General features: G+C 39.8%; 2 protein-coding genes across 6 annotated transcripts; both read left to right on the forward strand.

Moving 5' to 3' along the window:
• The first annotated feature begins 934 nt into the window (after positions 1–934).
• glrx2 (glutaredoxin 2) lies at positions 935–10,129 on the forward strand. 5 transcript variants are annotated; one of them, XM_078169012.1, is made up of 4 exons: positions 935–1,414; positions 3,947–4,007; positions 6,975–7,151; positions 9,201–10,129. In XM_078169012.1, exons 1-4 carry the CDS (start codon positions 981–983, stop codon positions 9,363–9,365), a joined length of 837 nt encoding a protein of 278 aa, XP_078025138.1. In that variant the 5' UTR covers positions 935–980; the 3' UTR covers positions 9,366–10,129. The 5 variants fall into 5 exon arrangements, with proteins under 5 accessions (XP_078025138.1, XP_033476932.1, XP_033476927.1 ...); XM_033621041.2 differs by lacking the exon at positions 935–1,414 and adding an exon at positions 2,619–2,672; XM_033621036.2 differs by lacking the exon at positions 935–1,414 and adding an exon at positions 2,663–2,884.
• A 265-nt stretch (positions 10,130–10,394) lies between these two features.
• Positions 10,395–17,866, forward strand: uchl5 (ubiquitin carboxyl-terminal hydrolase L5). The gene is made up of 11 exons (XM_033620990.2): positions 10,395–10,596; positions 11,074–11,137; positions 11,216–11,321; positions 12,580–12,705; positions 13,489–13,550; positions 13,923–14,053; positions 14,298–14,361; positions 14,497–14,599; positions 16,537–16,650; positions 16,913–17,011; positions 17,486–17,866. The coding sequence occupies exons 1-11, from the start codon at positions 10,521–10,523 to the stop codon at positions 17,528–17,530; spliced, it is 990 nt and encodes a 329-aa protein (XP_033476881.1). The 5' UTR covers positions 10,395–10,520; the 3' UTR covers positions 17,531–17,866.
• Positions 17,867–19,661: the final 1,795 nt, after the last annotated feature.

Here is a 19,661-nt window from a genome sequence, read left to right on the forward strand (position 1 = left end):
TCTCTCCACTGATTTTCTTCTGAAATATACTGTTTGCATTTTGTTTTGATTTACTTAGTCTCCATTTCCAGCACCATTCCTCTTGTTCAGCATACTCTACAGATTTTCTTCATATCATACTATTATTACCAATTTCTCAATCATGTCAAAATCTGGTAATAATCCACACTGAATACCGGTGGCTTATATTTCTCTGCACTCGCCTCCTCCTTTGCTATGGTGGCCACTTGGCAGTTTGACTACCTTGCATTCATGGATCACCCAGACATAGAAGCCAGTTTCCACTGCCAGGGGGAGGAGAAAGAGGTCCCAGGAAGAGCCAAAATTAAAAACAAAACAAAACAAAAACTCAAAGAGATATTGGATAGACTGCCTCTGTCACTGCATTAGTCATGGCTGTTTCTACAGTACGTGTTTCACTTGGGCATTGTACCAGAAATTAAACATTTTTTAGAATTCATCATGAGTCTTACTGCCACAAAAGCTCTGTCAAAAACTGAAGAAAACAAATACAACAGCTCTGATTAGTCTGTTGTCAGAGAGCACAAAAGAATGAGGATACGGGGTAAGTATAGCAACATGCAATATACTGTGTGTGAAATGTAATATACACTATAGTTCAATTTAACATAATTTATCAGATATGTCTACACTGAACAAAACTTCAGATGCAACACTTTTATTTTATGCTCCTATCTTTCACAGGTTTAGGTTAAAGATCTACTTTTTAATATCTCAGATTTTGAGGGAGTGTGACATTGACATGCTGACTGAATGTTCACCACAGCTGTTGCCCGTGAACTGAATGTTTATTTCACAACCATAAGACGTCTCCGATGTTGTTTCTGAGAATTTGGCAGTACATCCAACCTGCTTCACAACCACTTAGGTTGGTTACATGAACTGCTGTCAGGAGAAGACCCAGGAGAGGATGATGAGCATGCAGATGAGCTTACTTGAGACGTTTTTTTTGTGCAAAAATGTTTAGTTGTGCAAACCAAATTTTGCATCGGCTGTTCAGCTGGCTGGTCTTGGACGATCTCGCAGTTGGAGATGCTGGCTGGTGTAGCTACATGTGGTCTGAGGTTGTGAGGCCAGTTGGATGTATTGCCACGCTCAGGGAAACAACATTGGAGACAGTTTATGGTGGTGAAATGAACATTCTGTTCACAGGAAACAGCTCTGGACCCTATCTCAGAAAGCCGGCTCAACAAACTCTGAGTCTAATCCCGATCTCTGAGTTGACTGAGTCTGAGCTGGGAATCTCTGAGTTTTCGGTTCCAGAACAGATGATAAGAATTAGCTCAATCAACTCTGAGTATGTTCACCCTGAAGGAAGCGCGTTCACAGTGAGCACCAAAAGCCATCATCAATGGAGTGCAGATGACATGACTTTCAATGGCAGAAAGCGGAGGTAAAAGCAAAGTCACTTATTTCACCCAAACTGAATTGGAGATTTTAGTGATCATGTATGTGGACCTCGAACATGTCTTCAACAAAAAAAAAAAAAAAAAATCTGTTATGGCAGCTGCAGCTAAACAGCATGAGGTGGGATGGGAAAAGATTGCAGTGTGTGTTAATATGTGATGTGAAGTGATGTTATGTAATGTGGTGCATTAATGCGTGTCTAATATACAGGAAATATAGAAACATTTTTATATCTTAACAGTGTTCATATGTTTTAATATAATTTGTGATATGGTCTTATTCAGCTGTAATCTGATGGGGCCCAAACACACTGGCAGCAACTCAAAATCAAACACAAAAACATTGTAGTTTGTAGCCTAGATTAAAAAGTCTTTTCAGAGCCAGCGTCACTTTTCTTACAGCCAGACACACTGCTGTCTTGCTGATGTGTTCAGTGTCTCTTATTTTATAAAGAGAACTGCTAATGCTGAAGAATCAAAGGGCAATGCATAAGATTTGCTCTGATGATGATGCAAATGCACAATGTGTAATATTTGATATATCTGGGCGGAGAAGATTGTTAAGATAAATGATAGAGTGTGAGGTGAAACTGAATCTTTCATATAGACACTCCTCCGGGAAAGATAAGACATCCAAACGGGGTGTAATCACCATCTCCTTACGCAACAGCCTCTGAATAAACTGAACCTTAATATCCACGACTTTATTCACACGCCATAGGACACGCCATGTCTCTCCTTCCTGCTACACGCTCAGGCAATCAGCCTATGTTGCCATAGTAACTGACTCAGGGTTATGCTGATGCTGAACTGGCTAGAGTTTCCCTCATCTCAGGCTCAACATACTCAAGAGTTTTCACAAATCCTGCTTTCTGAAATGGGGCCCTGTTGGGTGGATTATCTTGAACAAGGAGACACTCTCACCTACACAGATTTTAACAAATGTAGGCCTACAACCTCAATTTAAGAGAAATTTGTTAATATAGATCTTTAACTTAAACTTAAATTTGGAACTAAAACAAAAGTGTTGCGTTTAAATGTTCAGTTCTGGTACAGAGCCAATAAAATGAATGAATAAAATCAGAGCCTGTTGTTGTGTGTTTGGACGACATTTTGATGTGTTATCAAAAAGATTTGGGTTATTTATGAGATTGTAGTCCCGTTTGAAACTCCTCCTCCATATTTGTAGGGGCGTTACGTTCAAACTGCGTCTTGCGTCAGAAACTACTTCCGGTGACACGTAAGGTAGGCTTTTAGGTATAAACAGTGTAAATAAGGGGCTAAAGCACGCGTACAGTAACAGCCAGGGGACGTGCATGATATCAGACCTGTTTGTACTCTAACTGCATGTTTCATCCAGGCCAACAGCTCGATTATTTTTTAGCCGTCTTTTCGTTTATCAGCATGTTTGCTCGAGCAGGATGTCTCCCCAGGTTGGCATGGACCGGCTGCCGAAGGTCATTCTCGCTAGCTTGACTATAATAATAGCCGGTAGCTTAGTTACTAATAAATTCACAATAGGACATTATATAAGAAAGCAACACGACGACAACGTTAACATTAATTAGTGGTACAACATAGCGAGCCATAATTTTCGGTTCACAGGAATTTAAAAGGCTGAGCTATCTTGGCGAGTACATTCACTGCCTCGTGCACAACGTAACGTTAACGTTACACCGCCATGCGAAACCAAAAATGTTACACAACATTCTGGATTTTATCTATTTAAAAGCGCCTAACACAAATATATTGTGACATTTATGATTTAATACATCCCTCTGGTAAATTCGGCATGCATATGATCCATTAATAATCTAGTATTTCATCAACATTCCATCTTTTATGATTTGCATGCCTGTTGTCAGCGTTAGCTAACGCTACTTTCGTTATCTTTAACCAACTGCTCTGTGGTAGGCGGTAGTAAAGCAGTTATAAACATTTGGATTTAACTGAAACAAGTACTGTAAGAGGTATCAAGTGTATGCCGAATCGTCAGTGAGTTGCTCATTTTTCTTTCAACATTTACATTTATGTTTCACGAAGTTTTGTTCGTTTTCAAATTAGCGTGCCGTTTTGATTTAGCCAGATTTTTAATGGAGTTTGGTTTGTCGCATGCCCACATGAAATCTGAGCCAATTACAAGCGTGTGTACTCCTAATCCTGGATTAACTGGCACATAAACCTTACTGCGGTTGTAGATCAGGCGTCAGAAGGAGTAAAAACAGCGGTATTTGAGACGTAGTATAATCATTAGCTGCGACTATTACAATGGGCATTTCTAGACCAGCAGTTGTTCTCCAGTTGGATATTATATTAATGCTTATTATTGGCCTTCAGTTCGTCTCATCCCGTAATATCTTCACGTTTCTAAGGTTATTGCATGGACCTGGCCATACTAGGTTGTGTCAGTCCTTGTAGTGTGTGTTGGTTAGATTTCAGGAGGTTGAAATGTAAGTCACAACAATTGAACAAAGGCTTTAAGTACTGTATGCTCCAATATTGTGATTTGTCTTTTTCAGAATGGGGAACTTTACATCGGCCACATCTCTGTCCAGCACATCCTGTGCACAGTATGTTCAGGTTAGTAGATCTGTTACAGTCAACTTGTTAAACATTTTGGTTCAGCAGCGTGCTGTGGATCTCTGTACAGCCTAGTTTAAATTGTTTGTGTCTGATACATTTGGCATTAAAGGAAAATAGTTAAGTTTCAGTTATGTCTGGAGATGAATCTCTAAAATTCTACCTTCTAGTGTTTCCTACAGTCCACCAGCATTATTTGAGGCTTTTAAGTCAATTATGTAAAAAACCTGTCACAAAGTGGACCCCACAGTTCACTCACTGACTAAATATTAACCATGAAAAGACTTAAAGGCGAAGTCCGGTATTTTGCACTTTGAGCCCCATTTCTGGGTTGTTTATGATGAAACAGAGTGGTTAAGACCAAAATTTTGATGATTGCTCCTTTTCAGAGAATTAAGCTTTCCCCTTCCTGGCTTAACACTGCTACCTATGGCCATGTGTGAACCTGTCCTAAAACCACCCTAAACATTTGTTTTCAAAGCCATGAAACTCATGTGGTGTTCGTTGATTTTCTGACATAAAAATCAAACTGTGGTTTCCATCCGTGTTTTCGCTTTTCATCTTGATTGTGGAACTATTTTTTCAGCTGTCTCACACCCGTGTGTAAACTTCCGCTTGTTTGACCCTGAAGCATTATACACTCCAGCCCACTTGATGGCGATAATGTTCCTGTACGTGGGTGTCGCCAACCGGCAGGAAAACATTGCAATAGGCTCGTTGGAGATGAACTGCGCCTCGCCTGAAAAGTAGACGAGAGCAGGCGGCCGCAGCGGGGGGCGGTGACAAAAAGCTGCGGTGAAGTCGGACAGTTTCCAGCAGCCTTCAGTCCGTACAGGAAGTCACAGATACACTAACATCCTGTCTGGAATGATGTCAGTTCATTAAAAAAGTGATCAGACCCATATATCAGTTTGTTATCAGTCTCCAGTTGTTTTAATTATGATAGATCAATTTATTAAAATGCTTTACAGGTGATCTGTAGTTTATGTTCGTGGTTTATCCTCCATTTGATATGAATTCTCCTGTAAATCAGCATCATATCAGTTTGAACTGTCCCATCAACTACACAGGCTAAATAAACAGTGTTTGACTGTAAGGTTCATATTTTCAGAGGAAAGAAAATACAAGACAACAGTTTTCATTAAGGCTCAGTCAGATACAGTCAGGGCTTCACATCTGTACACGTTATTTTAAGAATCCTCACATCCCACTGACCACAAGTCTCTGTGTTGCTAAATACTTCAATAATTAAACCGTCCAATATTAATATAGTACAGTAGACTCTGTATAGTTTATGATGAATGTATTTAGTCTCTGACAACTAAACTTCACCATCAGTCACACAACATGTTTTCTGTTCACAGAATAAACCTTCAAATCAGACAAATACAATCTTAATCTCTAAAATTCAACAAAAATTAAAAGTTTATCTAAAACGTCATCTTGTTGAGTCGACATCTGAACCAATCAGCTGTTAGATCAGGTGAGAGCCAGGCGGTGCAGTCGGTGGAGAGCAACTGCAGCGCCTGGCTCTAAAAACTGCGGCCGCCTCGCTCTCGCGGTTTTATCGCCGTCCACTTTTGTAATATGTCAGAGCAAGTCGGGATGAAGTCGGACACAAAACTAACCGGCATGCATTGTGCGCCGATCGCTGGTGATCGAATCTGCGCAGGCCTGGCTCATCTCGAACAAACCTGATGTAATGGGACACAGAAAAGAAGCAGATGAAGAAGGTTGGCGTTGTGTTCAAAGGCATCGTACTGCAAAGGTTGTTTACAAGCGAGTAATCCATTGTGCAGTTGTTTAAACTTATTACACAACTTTTTCGTTCGTTCAGCTAAAAGACTACAGTGACTTAGGGCTGGGTGATATGGCCTAAAAAAAATCTTTGTTTTTTTTTTTCACAACAAATCCGATTTATGATTTAAATCGATTTCGCCCCTCTATTTAAAATCAATTGTCAGAAGAATATCTGCGGCCTGGTAGCATGTACCTGGGCTCCAAAACTTTCAGCATGTGAATAAAACCCGGCTTTTCCACGGTAAATATGGGCACCATATCTCTTGCAAGATACATCGCGACTGCATCCGTGATTGCTTTCCACTGGACCCCTTTCTCATCATACGGCAGTGTTTCCCCTACCATTATATTGTTTGAAGTGCTGCAGTAAATTGGTTGTACTGCTACCTTGGGTAGCAACAGCCTTCAAACACACTTTGCAGCGGGGTGCTGTCGATTCTGTGTCTGACGCTACAAAACTGAACTCGTTCCCTTTCTTGGGAACGAGTTCTTCCCCGCTCGCTGCCATGATGTTTGTGTATCAAGCAGGGGGGAGGGGTGAGCCCACTCTGAACTATGGGAGCCCAGTGGGGAGCGTCGGTGGTGGATGTTAAAGAGAAACTTGATTCTCATTAAAACAAATCGGCCTAAACTACAAATTCGAATTAATCGATAAAATCGATTTATTGCCCAGCCCTACAGTGACTACAACCTTGTCACCCCCCTTTCCAATTCCTTTGGCGGATTACTACCAATGTACAATGAGGCTTCCTATAGAAAATCAATGGATTAGACAAAATGTCAAATAAATCATCACTGAAACCACAGTTTGCTTCGATTTGTACATCAACAAACACCACTGACCACTTGGTGAGTTTCATGGCTTTGAAAACAAACGTTTAAGGTGGTTTTAGGACAGATTTACACATGGCCATAGGCAGCAGGGCGAAGCCAAATTCTCTGAAAAGGAACAATTGTCAAAATTTTGGTCTTAACCACTGTATTTCATCATAAACAACCCAGAAATGGGGCTCAAAGTGTAAAATACCGGACTTCTTCTTTAATAAAAATGCAGAATCAAGTTTCTTTTCATCTTTGCCCAGCAACTCATTTGACATCTGGTATGTGCGGTCTATTTCTGTGTTCTACTGATATTAAATTATATGTTATTTTTGCCTGACCTTTCAGGAGGTGGTATCACAGAACTGTGTCGTGATATTTTCCAAGACCACATGTCCTTATTGCAAAATGGCCAAGAATGTGTTCAATGAAATTGGTGCAACGTACAAAGTGATTGAACTGGATGAGCACAATGACGGGAGGAGACTGCAAGAGGCCTTAGCTCAGATGACGGGAGCCAGAACGGTAAGAGCCTCATGTTGTATTTTGGGATCGGAATTTGAAATAACTTGTTATTTCAGCATCTATTTAAAAAATATATATATATCAAAACATGCATATCTGACAGCTTGTTTGTTCTGGCAGCTCTGCATTTAAGTTAAATTTAGAGTGACTGGACCAGTGTTTTGTTTGGGCTGCGGCCAAGAATTAGGACTTTATCTTGGTTCAAAATAGCTGCATCTGAGTCAAGATAAAGATCAGAGCGAGCTGCATCTTTGACGGACTGTAGTCTTAAATCATAGCAAATATGGAAATAACATTTTTGAAAGTAATAATTATTAGAATATTTTGTATCAGACTAAAAAGATATAGGTACAAGTCCATATTTAGAGAAAAGTCACTCATACATTAAGTCTGTTTCATTGCTTAGACAACTGAATGTTGTTAATGAGTTTTGGAAGCTAAAATAGGCACAGATCAACATTAATTTCTGATTATGTTTTTGGTGGAATTATATATATATTTCTAAAACAGTATTTCTTTAAATGTTGATTTTAGAACGCAGTAATTAAATGATGAGTAAAATGGGTAAAATAACTTTTTGTAATGCACTTTACAAACTGGTCGGCACAGGACAGCAAATTTTTTATAGACAGGCATTTGAAATTAGAGAATTACAGATCAAGTTTTTTTTGACGATCCAATCTGAATCTGTCAGAGGCACGCTATGCAGGAATTGTCAATCACTCTTTGTAAATACAGCATTCAAACTTAGCTCCTCCTTGTGATGGAAAAGCCGATACTTAAGCAAGCTAACTGAGTTAACCACTGGCACCCACCTATCCAACAGAAAACAGGCTGATTTGGGTCACTCCTCATCCCCATCCCCTCCTTTGGTGTGAAAGTGAAAACCAAACCCAGATTTACTCTTGCTTTGGCTCAAGCTTTAAACACTTTACCTCAAAATATTTGTGTTTTTCCTGCACTGTGTCTGTGATTTTCATAGCTTCCTCTTTGATGTGGGGTGCTTTATGTCCAATTACCACCTTTTTATGAAGTGCCGACCTCACCTCAACATGCGCTGTTTCGGACTCGGGGCTACATGCCAACATCTGGAGCACTGCAAAATTAGAGGAAAATAAGAAAATACAGGCAGAGAGCAGAGTCTCTGCAGGTAAATATTTTGCCACAGATTTCTTGGGGGTCATAAGTGATGATTGGTGATTGTGATGATTACTTTTGTATGTGTCTATAGATTGCTTTTTAGGAAAATCTTGCATAGTATACCTTTGACTTTGGATATCGGCCAGTAACAATCAGAGTCCAATACCTTTTTTTTTTTTTACCTAAATGCTAATGTTAAATATCAGTTCAATATGTGTCTTATTGTCATGGGCTACCTGATCCAGATACTGAAGCTCCTGATTCAAACGTATTTAATTGATAAGTGTATATATTGATATGATAGGAATGGATAAAAGGTAAACTGAGGATATGTGACACCTGAAGTTGACATGACACATGACAGAAGATGTGTCGCTCTGTTGGAGTTGTGGGAACAACAGAAACACTCAGTCCACTGGCAGTTGTAAAGTGTTGTGATAAGAGTGGAGGTTGTTCCCTTACAAATTATCTTTTGCAGTCACACATTTGCAAAAAGTACTCGAACTAGACAGCAGACAAGTTGAATTTTGGCCTGCCTTCAAGTTATACTTAGGGAATTAACACTAATTATCTACAGCTAATATGACCTCCCTCCGTTTGTAATTTTAACTGGTGAAAGTGACGGCTAAACCTGAGAAGCTAGCTGCATGTTTTGTACACTGCTCCTTGTTAACAAGAGGAAAGACTGAAGTTGGTGCTTACAACAAAGTAATTTTTAAAAAGATGGTTTTAAATGCTGAACGCCTCGGGCAGCTTGTAGTGCTATGGCTGGATGGAGTGGAAGCCAGAGGGAGCTGCTTCAGGATGTCAGCTGCCTCATGAAGCTTAAACTGTTAAAGACATAACGCTGCACTAAACCCCTTTTCTGTTTTTTTAAGTCCTAATGTTATGACATGATTTTGTGTTCAGGTCCCCAGAGTCTTCATTAATGGAAACTGCATCGGGGGTGGCTCGGATACCAAACAGCTCCACCAGCAGGGAAAGTTGCTGCCCCTGATTGAACAGTGCGCTACCTGCTGTGCTGGGACCAGCGCCGACGGCTCGGGCAGCGGACAGTTCGCGTCTGCTAAATGACTAACCGTTCTTGTAGTGTTTTTTAATCCTGTATTTATTAAATCTTTGCTCGACCTAGTGCTACAAGTCTTACACTGCTTGAGCACGACTATGTTATTTATTTATCAAAGTGCATTGGATACTTGATGTTAGCCTATATACATTTTCATCCAGGAATGTACAGTATTATTGTTATTAAAGCTGCCGTCTTTTAAACAAAACCTGTGAATAGTGGAAATACCTCTCATCTGCATGGATGTTTTATTGAAGATTGATACAGTCATCAAAAGGCATGGTCACTCCAAACATCAAGCACCATTGAGCTGTGAACATCATTCATCCGTGAAGTACTGACAGTCTGACTCAATACTCATCTTGTCTGAGTTTAGTTGAGGTCATTCTTCATATCTTGTTAAATTGAAAGAATTACAGATTTTTGTGATTGATGATCAGCACATTTATTTGAACAATGCATAAAATAGAGAAATGTTAGTTATTTGCATAGACTGTAAAATCTATGATATAATCATTTTGTATTTTTTTTTTACATGCTTGTGGAAACACTTTCTATGTCAGCGCATCTGGGATTTAGCAAGGACTGTTTGTCTCAATTTCTTTTATATTAGATAAATGGTTGGTTAGTGTATGAACAGCCTAGTGAATCACGGTATTGGTCATTGTTATGAATATGAAGAGTAATGGGCGTATGTATAACGGCTGATTTTAAATGTTTTCTTAATGCCTTGAATGTGTATTTATCATTAATAAATATGAATGAAAGTCCATCACCCTCTGGCATTGCGTTTTTTTGCAGAGGAGTGCTTCATTTGTCACCCCGTTCGTCATGGGCGGGCGGGTACTTGTTATAGTTAACGAGAAGGGACGTTTTATTTCTGTAATAGGTGTATATTTTGAGTTTTCTCTCTATTAATGCAGATACATGCACATTCACAAAATTATACTTGTCGCCAATGTTTTGAAATCATTTTTGTCAAATATTTGTTGCTGTGTGACGGTATACGCTTTAAAATCAATCGCGCGCACCCACACTGCCCACATTGCACTATGACTCCAGTGCTTCAGTGAAATTAGCTTGACTAGCGGGTGCAGTGCTAAGCTAGGATATTAACATCTTCTGTATGTGCACTGTAGGTTGAATAAACAACATAGTGAAGAATGTCCGGAAGCGCAGGAGAGTGGTGTCTGATGGAGAGTGACCCCGGCGTGTTCACAGAACTAATAAAGGGTTTTGGTGAGTGACTTAACGTTAGCTGCTCGTTCAGTGTAACGTAACGTGGCTATCCGACAGCGCTAGCAAGCTAGCTCCTTCAAAGCTAACGGTAACTTCGAAATTAGCTACCATTGATTTCCAATGCAAAAATAACACTAATGCTATGAGAGTGAACACTAAACATTTTAGAAGCAATGGACTCTCAACAGCCATATACACTCTGTATTCTGTTGGAAAATGCATGTAATAATTGGACAGCCTAAGCTAACTTAATTAGGCAAGCTAACTAGCTAGCATTACTCAGCGTTCAAAACAAGGGCGCGTGAAAACAAATCCTCACTCATGACTGACATTTGCTGTGTTTTGTTTTGGTGTCAGCCCGTCACTGGGAAACGCTGCTCATTCACCTAACGTTTGTAAACCATCGGGTGTACTTTACTCACGTAATTACTACTACAAGTGCGAATGAATATTTGATGCTCTATTTGTCCTTGTCAGGTTGCAAAGGCGCCCAGGTTGAAGAAATATGGAGCATGGAGCCAGAGAACTTTGACAACCTGAAGTACGTTCATACCTGCAGCTTCATTATTGCATGATCTCTGTAGAGACAGGCCTTGTTAATGCATCTGTTCTGTTTCAGACCAGTTCATGGGTTGATTTTCCTCTTCAAGTGGCAGCCAGGTGAGGAGCCAGCAGGATCAATTGTGCAGGATTCAAGGCTTGACCACATCTTCTTTGCAAAACAGGTATGTTTAGTTATGTCATGAAAAAAAACATAAATATTGAGCCTTTTAATATTAGCAAGACATACTTATTATGCAGCTGTAATATAGATAACAAACAAGCCCATAGCCAAGAAAATGTCAGCCTGTGGGCCTGAATAAACCTGAAAGTCTGAACCAAGCCCCACCAAGGTTTGCATTTCTGTTACACTGCATGCATTCGATCCAGATTAGCATTCGTTTCACATTGCAATTATGGGAGCACGTCCTAGAACTATTAATGACGTATGTCTGGCCATTATCTCCTACGTGAGCTGCATCACCCTATACTTGATATTGATTGCTTTGTACGCAGGCTCTTCTGTCCTCTCGTATCCCCTCTTACTCATCCTCTCGTAAAATTATTGTAAAGGTAGACATCTCCCCTCCCCTCCCCATTTGCTACAGCGGTTTATTTTGTTTTGTTGCGATGTTCATGGACAAACTGAAACCTACATTGTACGTTTACTTGGCGGCTTTACTGTTAACTTCTCCTCTGCTCTGACTGCAACACCTGTCTGCTCTGAGTGCACTCTCTCTGTCAATACACCCAATATTGGCTGTTTGCTCCCTACGTGGTCTGGGTGAGGTTGTACACCTGTAAGTTTGGTTCAGATCTAACTCAAAAGTCCAGAGCAAATGAGGAAGGTGTGAAAGGGCTCATTATCTACTTCAGTGCATCTCATCTTAAACTTTGTCTCAGTTTATGCATGTGTGTTCTTGCAGATGCATTTGACTCGATATCTAACTGCTGAATTGTAGCTCCAAAGAAGGATCATAAACAAGAATAAAAAGTCTTCTCTGTAATCTGACAATTAAGGGTGCATCAGATAGTAACTACTCTGACCAGAACAAATGAGAAACCCAAGTGTAATTGTAAGACATTATTATCCATTGTGTAGAATTGTTCAGCCAAATTGGATATTGAATGAGGTTAGGAATTGTTGTGCTTTTTAATTAAGTGGGCTTATGACATTAAGCAACCAGCCCACACAACAAACCGCAACAAAGTGCAGAGACGCTTCTCCTCGCTCTGATATACTTCTTACTCAGTACAGGAAGATCTGGCTCCATATGGACATACGTATATTCTCCTGTCAGATTCAAAGAAATGAGCAATTGAAATTGGTAGCAAATTACATTGGGTGTATTGTGGTCACTTTTAGATACATATTGTGCTTTGATAAGGAGGTTCCTTTGCCTGTCCTCTCAATTCTTGTGAATTTTATCTGTGTGTTTTCAGGTCATTAACAACGCCTGTGCCACCCAGGCAATCGTCAGCGTTCTGCTCAACTGCTCCCATTCTGACATGTTGCTCGGAGACACACTGACAGAGTTCAGAGAGTTTTCGCAGAGTTTTGACGCTGCTGTACGTTCATGGTATTTTTCTCTTGAATCCAAGAAACTGTGGGTTTTGTTTTGTTTTTAACATTTTTTCTATTTGGAATGGCATGCATTGAACCAGGAATTTATTTTCCTGCTTCCTACTTCCTAATATAGTGTACTGTTGGTGTGTTTGTTGACAACTCCGAACGTTCCCTTTTAACTTAAGTGACACCAGCATTTGGCTTGTAACTCTAATGACAAGTGATACATTATTCATTCAAAAAGAATGTTCAAACTGCTTTCCCTCTGGGAGCAGTAATTTATTACACAGCCTGCTACAGTAATTTCCACTTCCATCTCTAACACTGACAGTTTTATCCTCTTACCTTCAAAACCATGATGACTCAGTTGTCTGTCCCACAAACGTTCAAAAGAAGCAGGCTGAACTGATTTATGATGCTCCACTTCTCCTTTGATTTGAAAAAGCTCAAAGTAGAGAGACGTTTTTTCCTAGACTTTGTGTTATTTTTATTTATTTATTTTACTGTAAACTAGTTTAGAAATGGCAACAATTAATTGTGAGAGAAAACAAGCAGGACTGGAATCACTGTATAGAAGAATCTGTATAATTATAGGTGTGACGGCAGCAAATTAGTCATTTATCTTAATTAGTGGCTTAATAATATTACTGAAACACTACTTTGATGCATGTAACTAGAAAAAGGAATGTATCATGAATCTATACAGCCTTCCATAACGCCGCTGCTTCTTTAAGACATGGGTTATACAGTCAGCATTATAATCCTGAACCTCCCGCTCTCCTCAGATGAAAGGTTTGGCTCTTAGCAACTCTGAAGTGATCCGACAAGTTCACAACAGCTTTGCCAGGTAAGCTCCTGCTCATATCATCTCCAGCTGGAGAAATTCTGTTTGATTGGCTTCATGTTATTTTTAGCTCCCTCATTCTAACTCTGTGAACACTGATTGGCCCATTTGTTGCTAATGCACCTGTCAGCTTTGGTGAAAAATGGCGAATGTGAGGATGGGTCATTTGTTGGTCATCCCAAAACTTTGCCAATGCTGATTCTCATATGAAATAAACAGCAAATTAAAAAAAAATTATGATTTTCTCGGAGTAGAGTGCAAATGTACATCCCTACTTGTTTAATTGACACATTAATAACATCTATATCTGTTTGACTGATGCATGATAATTATCTTTCAATACTGATTTTATAATTGTGCGTTCTCTTGTTGCAGACAGCAAATGTTTGAATTTGATGCAAAGTCTTCAGCAAAGGACGAGGACGCCTTTCACTTTGTGAGCTATGTTCCTGTAAACGGCAGACTATACGAGCTGGATGGACTCCGAGAGGGACCAATTGACCTGGGTAAGCAGAAAAAACTTTTTCTTTTTTTTTTTTTTTGTTATTGCTTTATGGTTTCACCGCCAAAATTGGCAGTTTAATGTTTAAAGTCCCTCGGCACAAGATCCTGCTGCGTCCAGCTGAATTTCGTCTTGTTGGCCACGGCCCATTTTTCCTAAAAACTGTCTGTTTTATGATGATGTACAGTGCAGTTACTGTATATGTGGACATCCGCAGGATTATTTGTTCCTGTCTGTTTTTGTACCAGGTGCCTGCAACCAGGACGACTGGATCAGCGCTGTCCGCCCAGTGATTGAGAAAAGAATACAAAAGTGAGCATATTTCTTTATTTTGTATTATTTTACAGTCACATTTTTTGGCCAAATACTGCACCGTCTTTGATTTTCCTGACAGCATATCATTCTGTTCTTCCAAAAATTACAAAATTGTATCGTTTCCATCTTCAGGTACAGTGAAGGAGAGATCCGATTCAACCTAATGGCCATTGTGTCGGACAGAAAGATGATATACGAGAGGAAAATCGCAGAGCTCCAGACCCAGCTTACTGAGGTGAGTGGCAGCAAAAGAGCTCAATTCAGGGAAGACATGACAAATAATAATGTATTTTTTTGCGATCTCCCCGTGAGGCTATACATGGAATACATAAGATGTCAGCTTTGGGAAGGAAGAGATCATAACTACATTGTAGTATGTCATATTTGTCTGACACACATCATGCATCAGATACAAGTGCTCTGGTTTTGATGAAACCCAGTGTGATGATGCAGTCTGCTACTGAGCTGCAGCATTTAGATATTGACATGACTATAAATCATGGAGGTCCTGGAATATTATGAAAAGAGTTGACATTTATTTAGACCAAGAAAGTCAGGGAATCAGGTGTATTTTAAACAAGAAATCCATGACCATGTAGGATGGTTTTCAGCCCACCCATCTGTAATGGACATCATGACTGTCTGTCCCTTCAGAGAGGGTTGAAGGAGTAACTCCACCCAAAGCTTGATGTCCTTGTTTCATTGAGCTTTATCCTGGTTGAAAGGTGTAGTCTGTTTCTCTTCAGCCAGTTTGAGTTCTTGAAGTCTGGGAGGCGCTACAGAGTTCCTCTGGCTAAAGGGGCTTTTAAAAAGTCCTTTGTCCCCAGTGCTATTAGCATCCTTAACTCTACTAAGTGACTAAACCACAGATATTGACATGAACTGCTCTACCGTACTTTATAGCACTGTATTTTATTTTATTTATTCATCTTTTAAAAATGTATCTATAAGAATTTTTATCTTGTGTTTTGGCTTTGTTCATATTTTAGCTTTGTTATGTGTTATGTTATGCTACGTCCTGTATGTTGGTGAGCCAAAGACAATTTTCCACCCTGGTGGACAATAAAGATTTATTCTATTCTATTCTATTCTATTCTATTCACCTGATGTCACACCAGCGTCATTATTGGGTGTTGTCTGAAATGTACCCTGTTACACCTGTAACCAAACCACACCTAACAGTGTTGTCAAAGTAAACGGATCACACCCTAATGACACTGCCACATCACTGCAGCAAGGTGAAGCATTCAACCACTGGAGGTCAGCAAACACAAGGTTTAAGGTTTCACTTCAACAGTGCATTCATATTTAAGGAATGAGGTATTTCTGCCCGTTGCATTATATTAACTACTGCCTTATTTGGTTATTACTAATGAAACTGCACTACATTGAGTTTCCCATCGTACTAAAGATGGCCTCAGGTAAACTTCACACAGGTGTGACAAACCCAACTATCATGAGCTGCTAGAGTGTAAAGCTGTAGTTGGTAACTTCTATAAAAATAGCTTTTTGTCATATTTGCTCAAACTGTCACTATATCCTCACAGTGGTGCATGAGACACAGAATCTGTGGGGAAAAAAAGCATGTTCCTTTTCCTCCTCGTACTGTTTCTGATGGCATTTGCAAGAATCCACGGCGGCTGAAGGAAAACAACCATCAGAGCCGAGGAGTCTCCAACGTAGCTGTCAATCACTGCTGGTGAACTGCGATCAAACTGTCAAACTAGGCCGCGCTGATCAGTTATGAATCAGGATTCTGTCACTACATTACTTATTTCTCACCTCGTATGTTTTCAGAAACATATTTTAGTGTAACATTTAGCTGTAAAATGAGAAAGTTTGTAACTCAGCCAGTGGGCTGTGCTTTTCTTATTGGCAAGGTTATTTCTAACATGGCGGCTGGGTCATAGACTTACTCATTTTACAGCTAAGGGATACACCAGAATTTGTTTCTGAAAACATCTGAGGTGAGAGCTCTTCTGATCTTTTCTTTTGATCAGCGCTCCCAATCTGTCAGTTTGATCGCAGTTCACCAGCAGTGAAAAAAAAGCTTATTTTTAAATAAAAGTTACTAACTGCACCAACTGTCCCATCATCAGAGTGTTACTTTTTCCAGCCAGACAAGTCAGAATATTTACTGGTTGTATATGAACCTTCTCCTTTTGTTCCCAGGATGAACCAATGGACACAGACCAGAGCAGCACATTTCTTAGCTCCATCCAGTCAGAGATTGCCAAGTACCAGCTCCTTATCGAAGAAGAAAACCAGAAACTTAAAAGATATAAGGTGGGTTTCTTCTCAACATCATATTCCGTACTATCTCATGTTGTGTTTCATGTGATATAAATACTGTGAAATGGCTCATGAGACTACAGTGTGTTTCTTGTGGGGAAAAAAACCTTTTGAATAACCATGAGCATATTATGAATGTCGAGTGTGTGTTTACTGCAGCCACCTTCAAATGTAAGAGGTCTTTTTCATTTCCTTAGTAAACATCAGTCACAGCCAGATTTCCCCTCAATTGTTGGATTTATGTGTTTTCTCACAGATTGAAAACATTCGGCGAAAGCACAACTACCTTCCTTTCATCATGGAGCTACTGAAGACACTGGCAGAGTACCAACAGTTAATACCTTTGGTGGAGAAGGTATTTTCTTTTCTTCCTGTGGCTCTCTTCAACGCTACTACGCTTTTTATGCATGCGTGTCTGGGGACACTTAAGTGCCTTGACATTTTGAAACGTCATTGAGTATTCCTCCTCATTATTTTTAATGGGATATCTTGTAGTTTTAGGGGACTCTGGGGAGTAAATAATGAAGGACTTTGGTCAGTGTGATGGGTCTCAAGAAACATAACCAGCCGACATAATGAAATTGCCAAGGCATTTCAGCTTCAGTGTTTATTCTGTCCACTAGAGGGCAAACGTAAGGTCTCATAAGCATGCCATGCTGAGTTCATGAATAAGACTTTGAAATTAATTTTGTTATGTTTAATAAAGTGCAGTAATTAGAATTAAATGTCTGCAGAGTGTGTGCCTAGATTTGGTATTCTGCAGTACTTCCTGTGTAAATTCTCCACAGTAATAAAAAATGTTTTTGGTTATTTTTTTCCATCTCGCTAGGCGAAGGAGAAACAGAGCGCCAAAAAAGCCCAGGAGGCCAAGTGAACAACAACAAGACACACTTGAACAGAGAAGCCTCTAATCACACACACGCACCCAGAACCCTACAGTCACTCTTCCATCACTGAGCCACACACAGATACTGTTTATCATCTGTCATATTGATATTAATGACCATGGACGGTGTGCGGCACTTCTTCACTGTGGCACCCTGTGAACCATCCAGACATCAAGAACTGCACTGCAGGTGTAGCAGAGAGACTGTCCGACAAAATGCGCTCTCTCCATGTGTCCATCAACTCTAATGCATGGTAGAAGGAAAGATGTGCTCAAATTATGTTCTGTCTTATTTTCATAATAAAATGTCTAGATGTTTGTGAATTGGTGTTTTTATGGACAGGTCTCAAAAACGGGCTATTTTACATATCAGTTAATTCTCTGCAGATATTTTTGTCCTAACACTCCTCACTCAAGTACAGTTACTCAGCAGTCAGGCTCAGGGGTAGAGCTTTGCCTCCACCTGCTGGTAAAAGAGAGGAAAAGCTATTAGTGTGTTTACAGAACATTTCAAAAAGCCATCTGCTAAATGTTTTTTAGTCCAGTGTAAATTAGTTAAGGTATGTCTTTGGTAAAATGAACATCAAACCTTTAAGAACAATCTTGCATTCAAATCTGTGTTCAGCCGTTTGGCTAGATGAGAACACACTGCCAAGCTGCCAAGTCCTTATAAGTGCATCATTAAGAAACGACTGGTTCAAGTGACCCATGTGGTTTTTGGATAGCTTCCTGTAGCAGCATGTTGATGTTGTGAACATGAGAGTCTGTTGTGACCTCTGAGATTTGCCTTGTAAATCAACCTCTGGTCCGTAGTACAAAAAGAACCCATACTCGGCTCTCTGACTTCTGGAGTCGTGCTTGAACACAGCGTACGTCTTAAGGCTTGCGTAGTCTGACGTATCTGCAGTGTGACGACCGAAGCAGAGCGTGGCCCTTTTTCTATTTTTGGCTCCAGTGTTTACATACACACCTTAAGTGCGCTTTGGATCTGATCCCAGTAGTCTGTTGCCAAGATCCTTCATGGCAACAAAATGAAAACCCACAGGTTTTACTACCAGCTCAGAGACAAGGAACAGTGTGTCTATTTTCTTAGTGTATCTGAGGTCACATGGATGAGCAATCAGAAACTATTCGATGTGACAATGTTCCAGTTCTGCAGGGTGTTCATGGATACCTTCACCGCCTCACTGTAGATGCTTTGTCAGTTATTACACTGTCCTTTCATTGCTGTTTTATCCTTCATATTTGGCTGAGGCTGCACAACACAGAATGTATGTTTTGGCAGGCAGACACAGATGCAATTGCTACAAAAAGAATTAAGTCTTAAAAATAGCCTGCTGCGTAACGGAATGTGTGCTGCATAGGCCTACTTTGAAGGTCAAGGGAAGTTTATTTGTGCAGCTCATTATCACATACAGTGTCTGAGAGGGCTTTAGGGGCCCATAAAAGCAGCAGTTTCATACCCAGACAAGGAAAAAGTCCTTGAAAAACAACATTAAGGCTGCAACTAATATATTTACATGTATATATACATACATGAAACCAAAAAGGATTCCTGTTTACAATGATGTAAAACAGATAAGCAGCAAAGTTGAGAAGCTGGAGCCAGCGAATGCTTGGCATTTTTTTGCTGATAAAGATGATTAATAGGTTTTCACAATTAGCATTTCCACAAAAAAAAGAGGAAAGGAAAAACAGTTAAAGGTGGAGTATAAAATCAGCTCATGAAGAGTTTATAATACAAACAAAACCAAGTGTCTCTGCCTTGTGCTTAATGCTAATGTCAACATGATTGATGTTAAGCTGGTTTGATTACCATGGTCACATCGTAGTTTGGCATGTTAGCATTTGTTAGTTAGCACTAAACTCAAGGTACAGCTGAGGCAGATGTCAGTGTCTTTAGTTCTTTTATATATTAAGTCATAAAACAAAGGATTGCACAAAGTGACGTTTTGATGTGTGAAAGGCACTAAATGACAAGTTATGGGAAGATCTGTACTAAATGTAATGGCAATCTCCAATAGCTGTAGAGACATTTCATGTAAATCACCAATGTCAACCTCATGGCAATCTCGGAACTCATCACCTATTCTAAAAACGATTTAGCTTCTTTGGGCAA

This window comes from Epinephelus lanceolatus, chromosome 6 (assembly GCF_041903045.1).
Source record: "Epinephelus lanceolatus isolate andai-2023 chromosome 6, ASM4190304v1, whole genome shotgun sequence".
Lineage (NCBI taxonomy): Eukaryota > Metazoa > Chordata > Actinopteri > Perciformes > Serranidae > Epinephelus > Epinephelus lanceolatus.

What these genes read in the sequence shown, in the direction of transcription:
- glrx2 (XM_078169012.1), top strand. Translation starts at nt 981, where the DNA reads ATGTTTAGTTGTGCAAACCAAATTTTGCATCGGCTGTTCAGCTGGCTG. An exon ending in CCTGTGCACAGTATGTTCAG is followed by an intron (nt 4,008 to 6,974) that starts GTTAGTAGATCT and finishes CTGACCTTTCAG; the next exon opens with GAGGTGGTATCACAGAACTG. An exon ending in AGATGACGGGAGCCAGAACG is followed by an intron (nt 7,152 to 9,200) that starts GTAAGAGCCTCA and finishes TTTTGTGTTCAG; the next exon opens with GTCCCCAGAGTCTTCATTAA.
- uchl5 (XM_033620990.2), top strand. Translation starts at nt 10,521, where the DNA reads ATGTCCGGAAGCGCAGGAGAGTGGTGTCTGATGGAGAGTGACCCCGGC. An exon ending in AGAACTAATAAAGGGTTTTG is followed by an intron (nt 10,597 to 11,073) that starts GTGAGTGACTTA and finishes TGTCCTTGTCAG; the next exon opens with GTTGCAAAGGCGCCCAGGTT. An exon ending in ATTGAGAAAAGAATACAAAA is followed by an intron (nt 14,362 to 14,496) that starts GTGAGCATATTT and finishes TTCCATCTTCAG; the next exon opens with GTACAGTGAAGGAGAGATCC.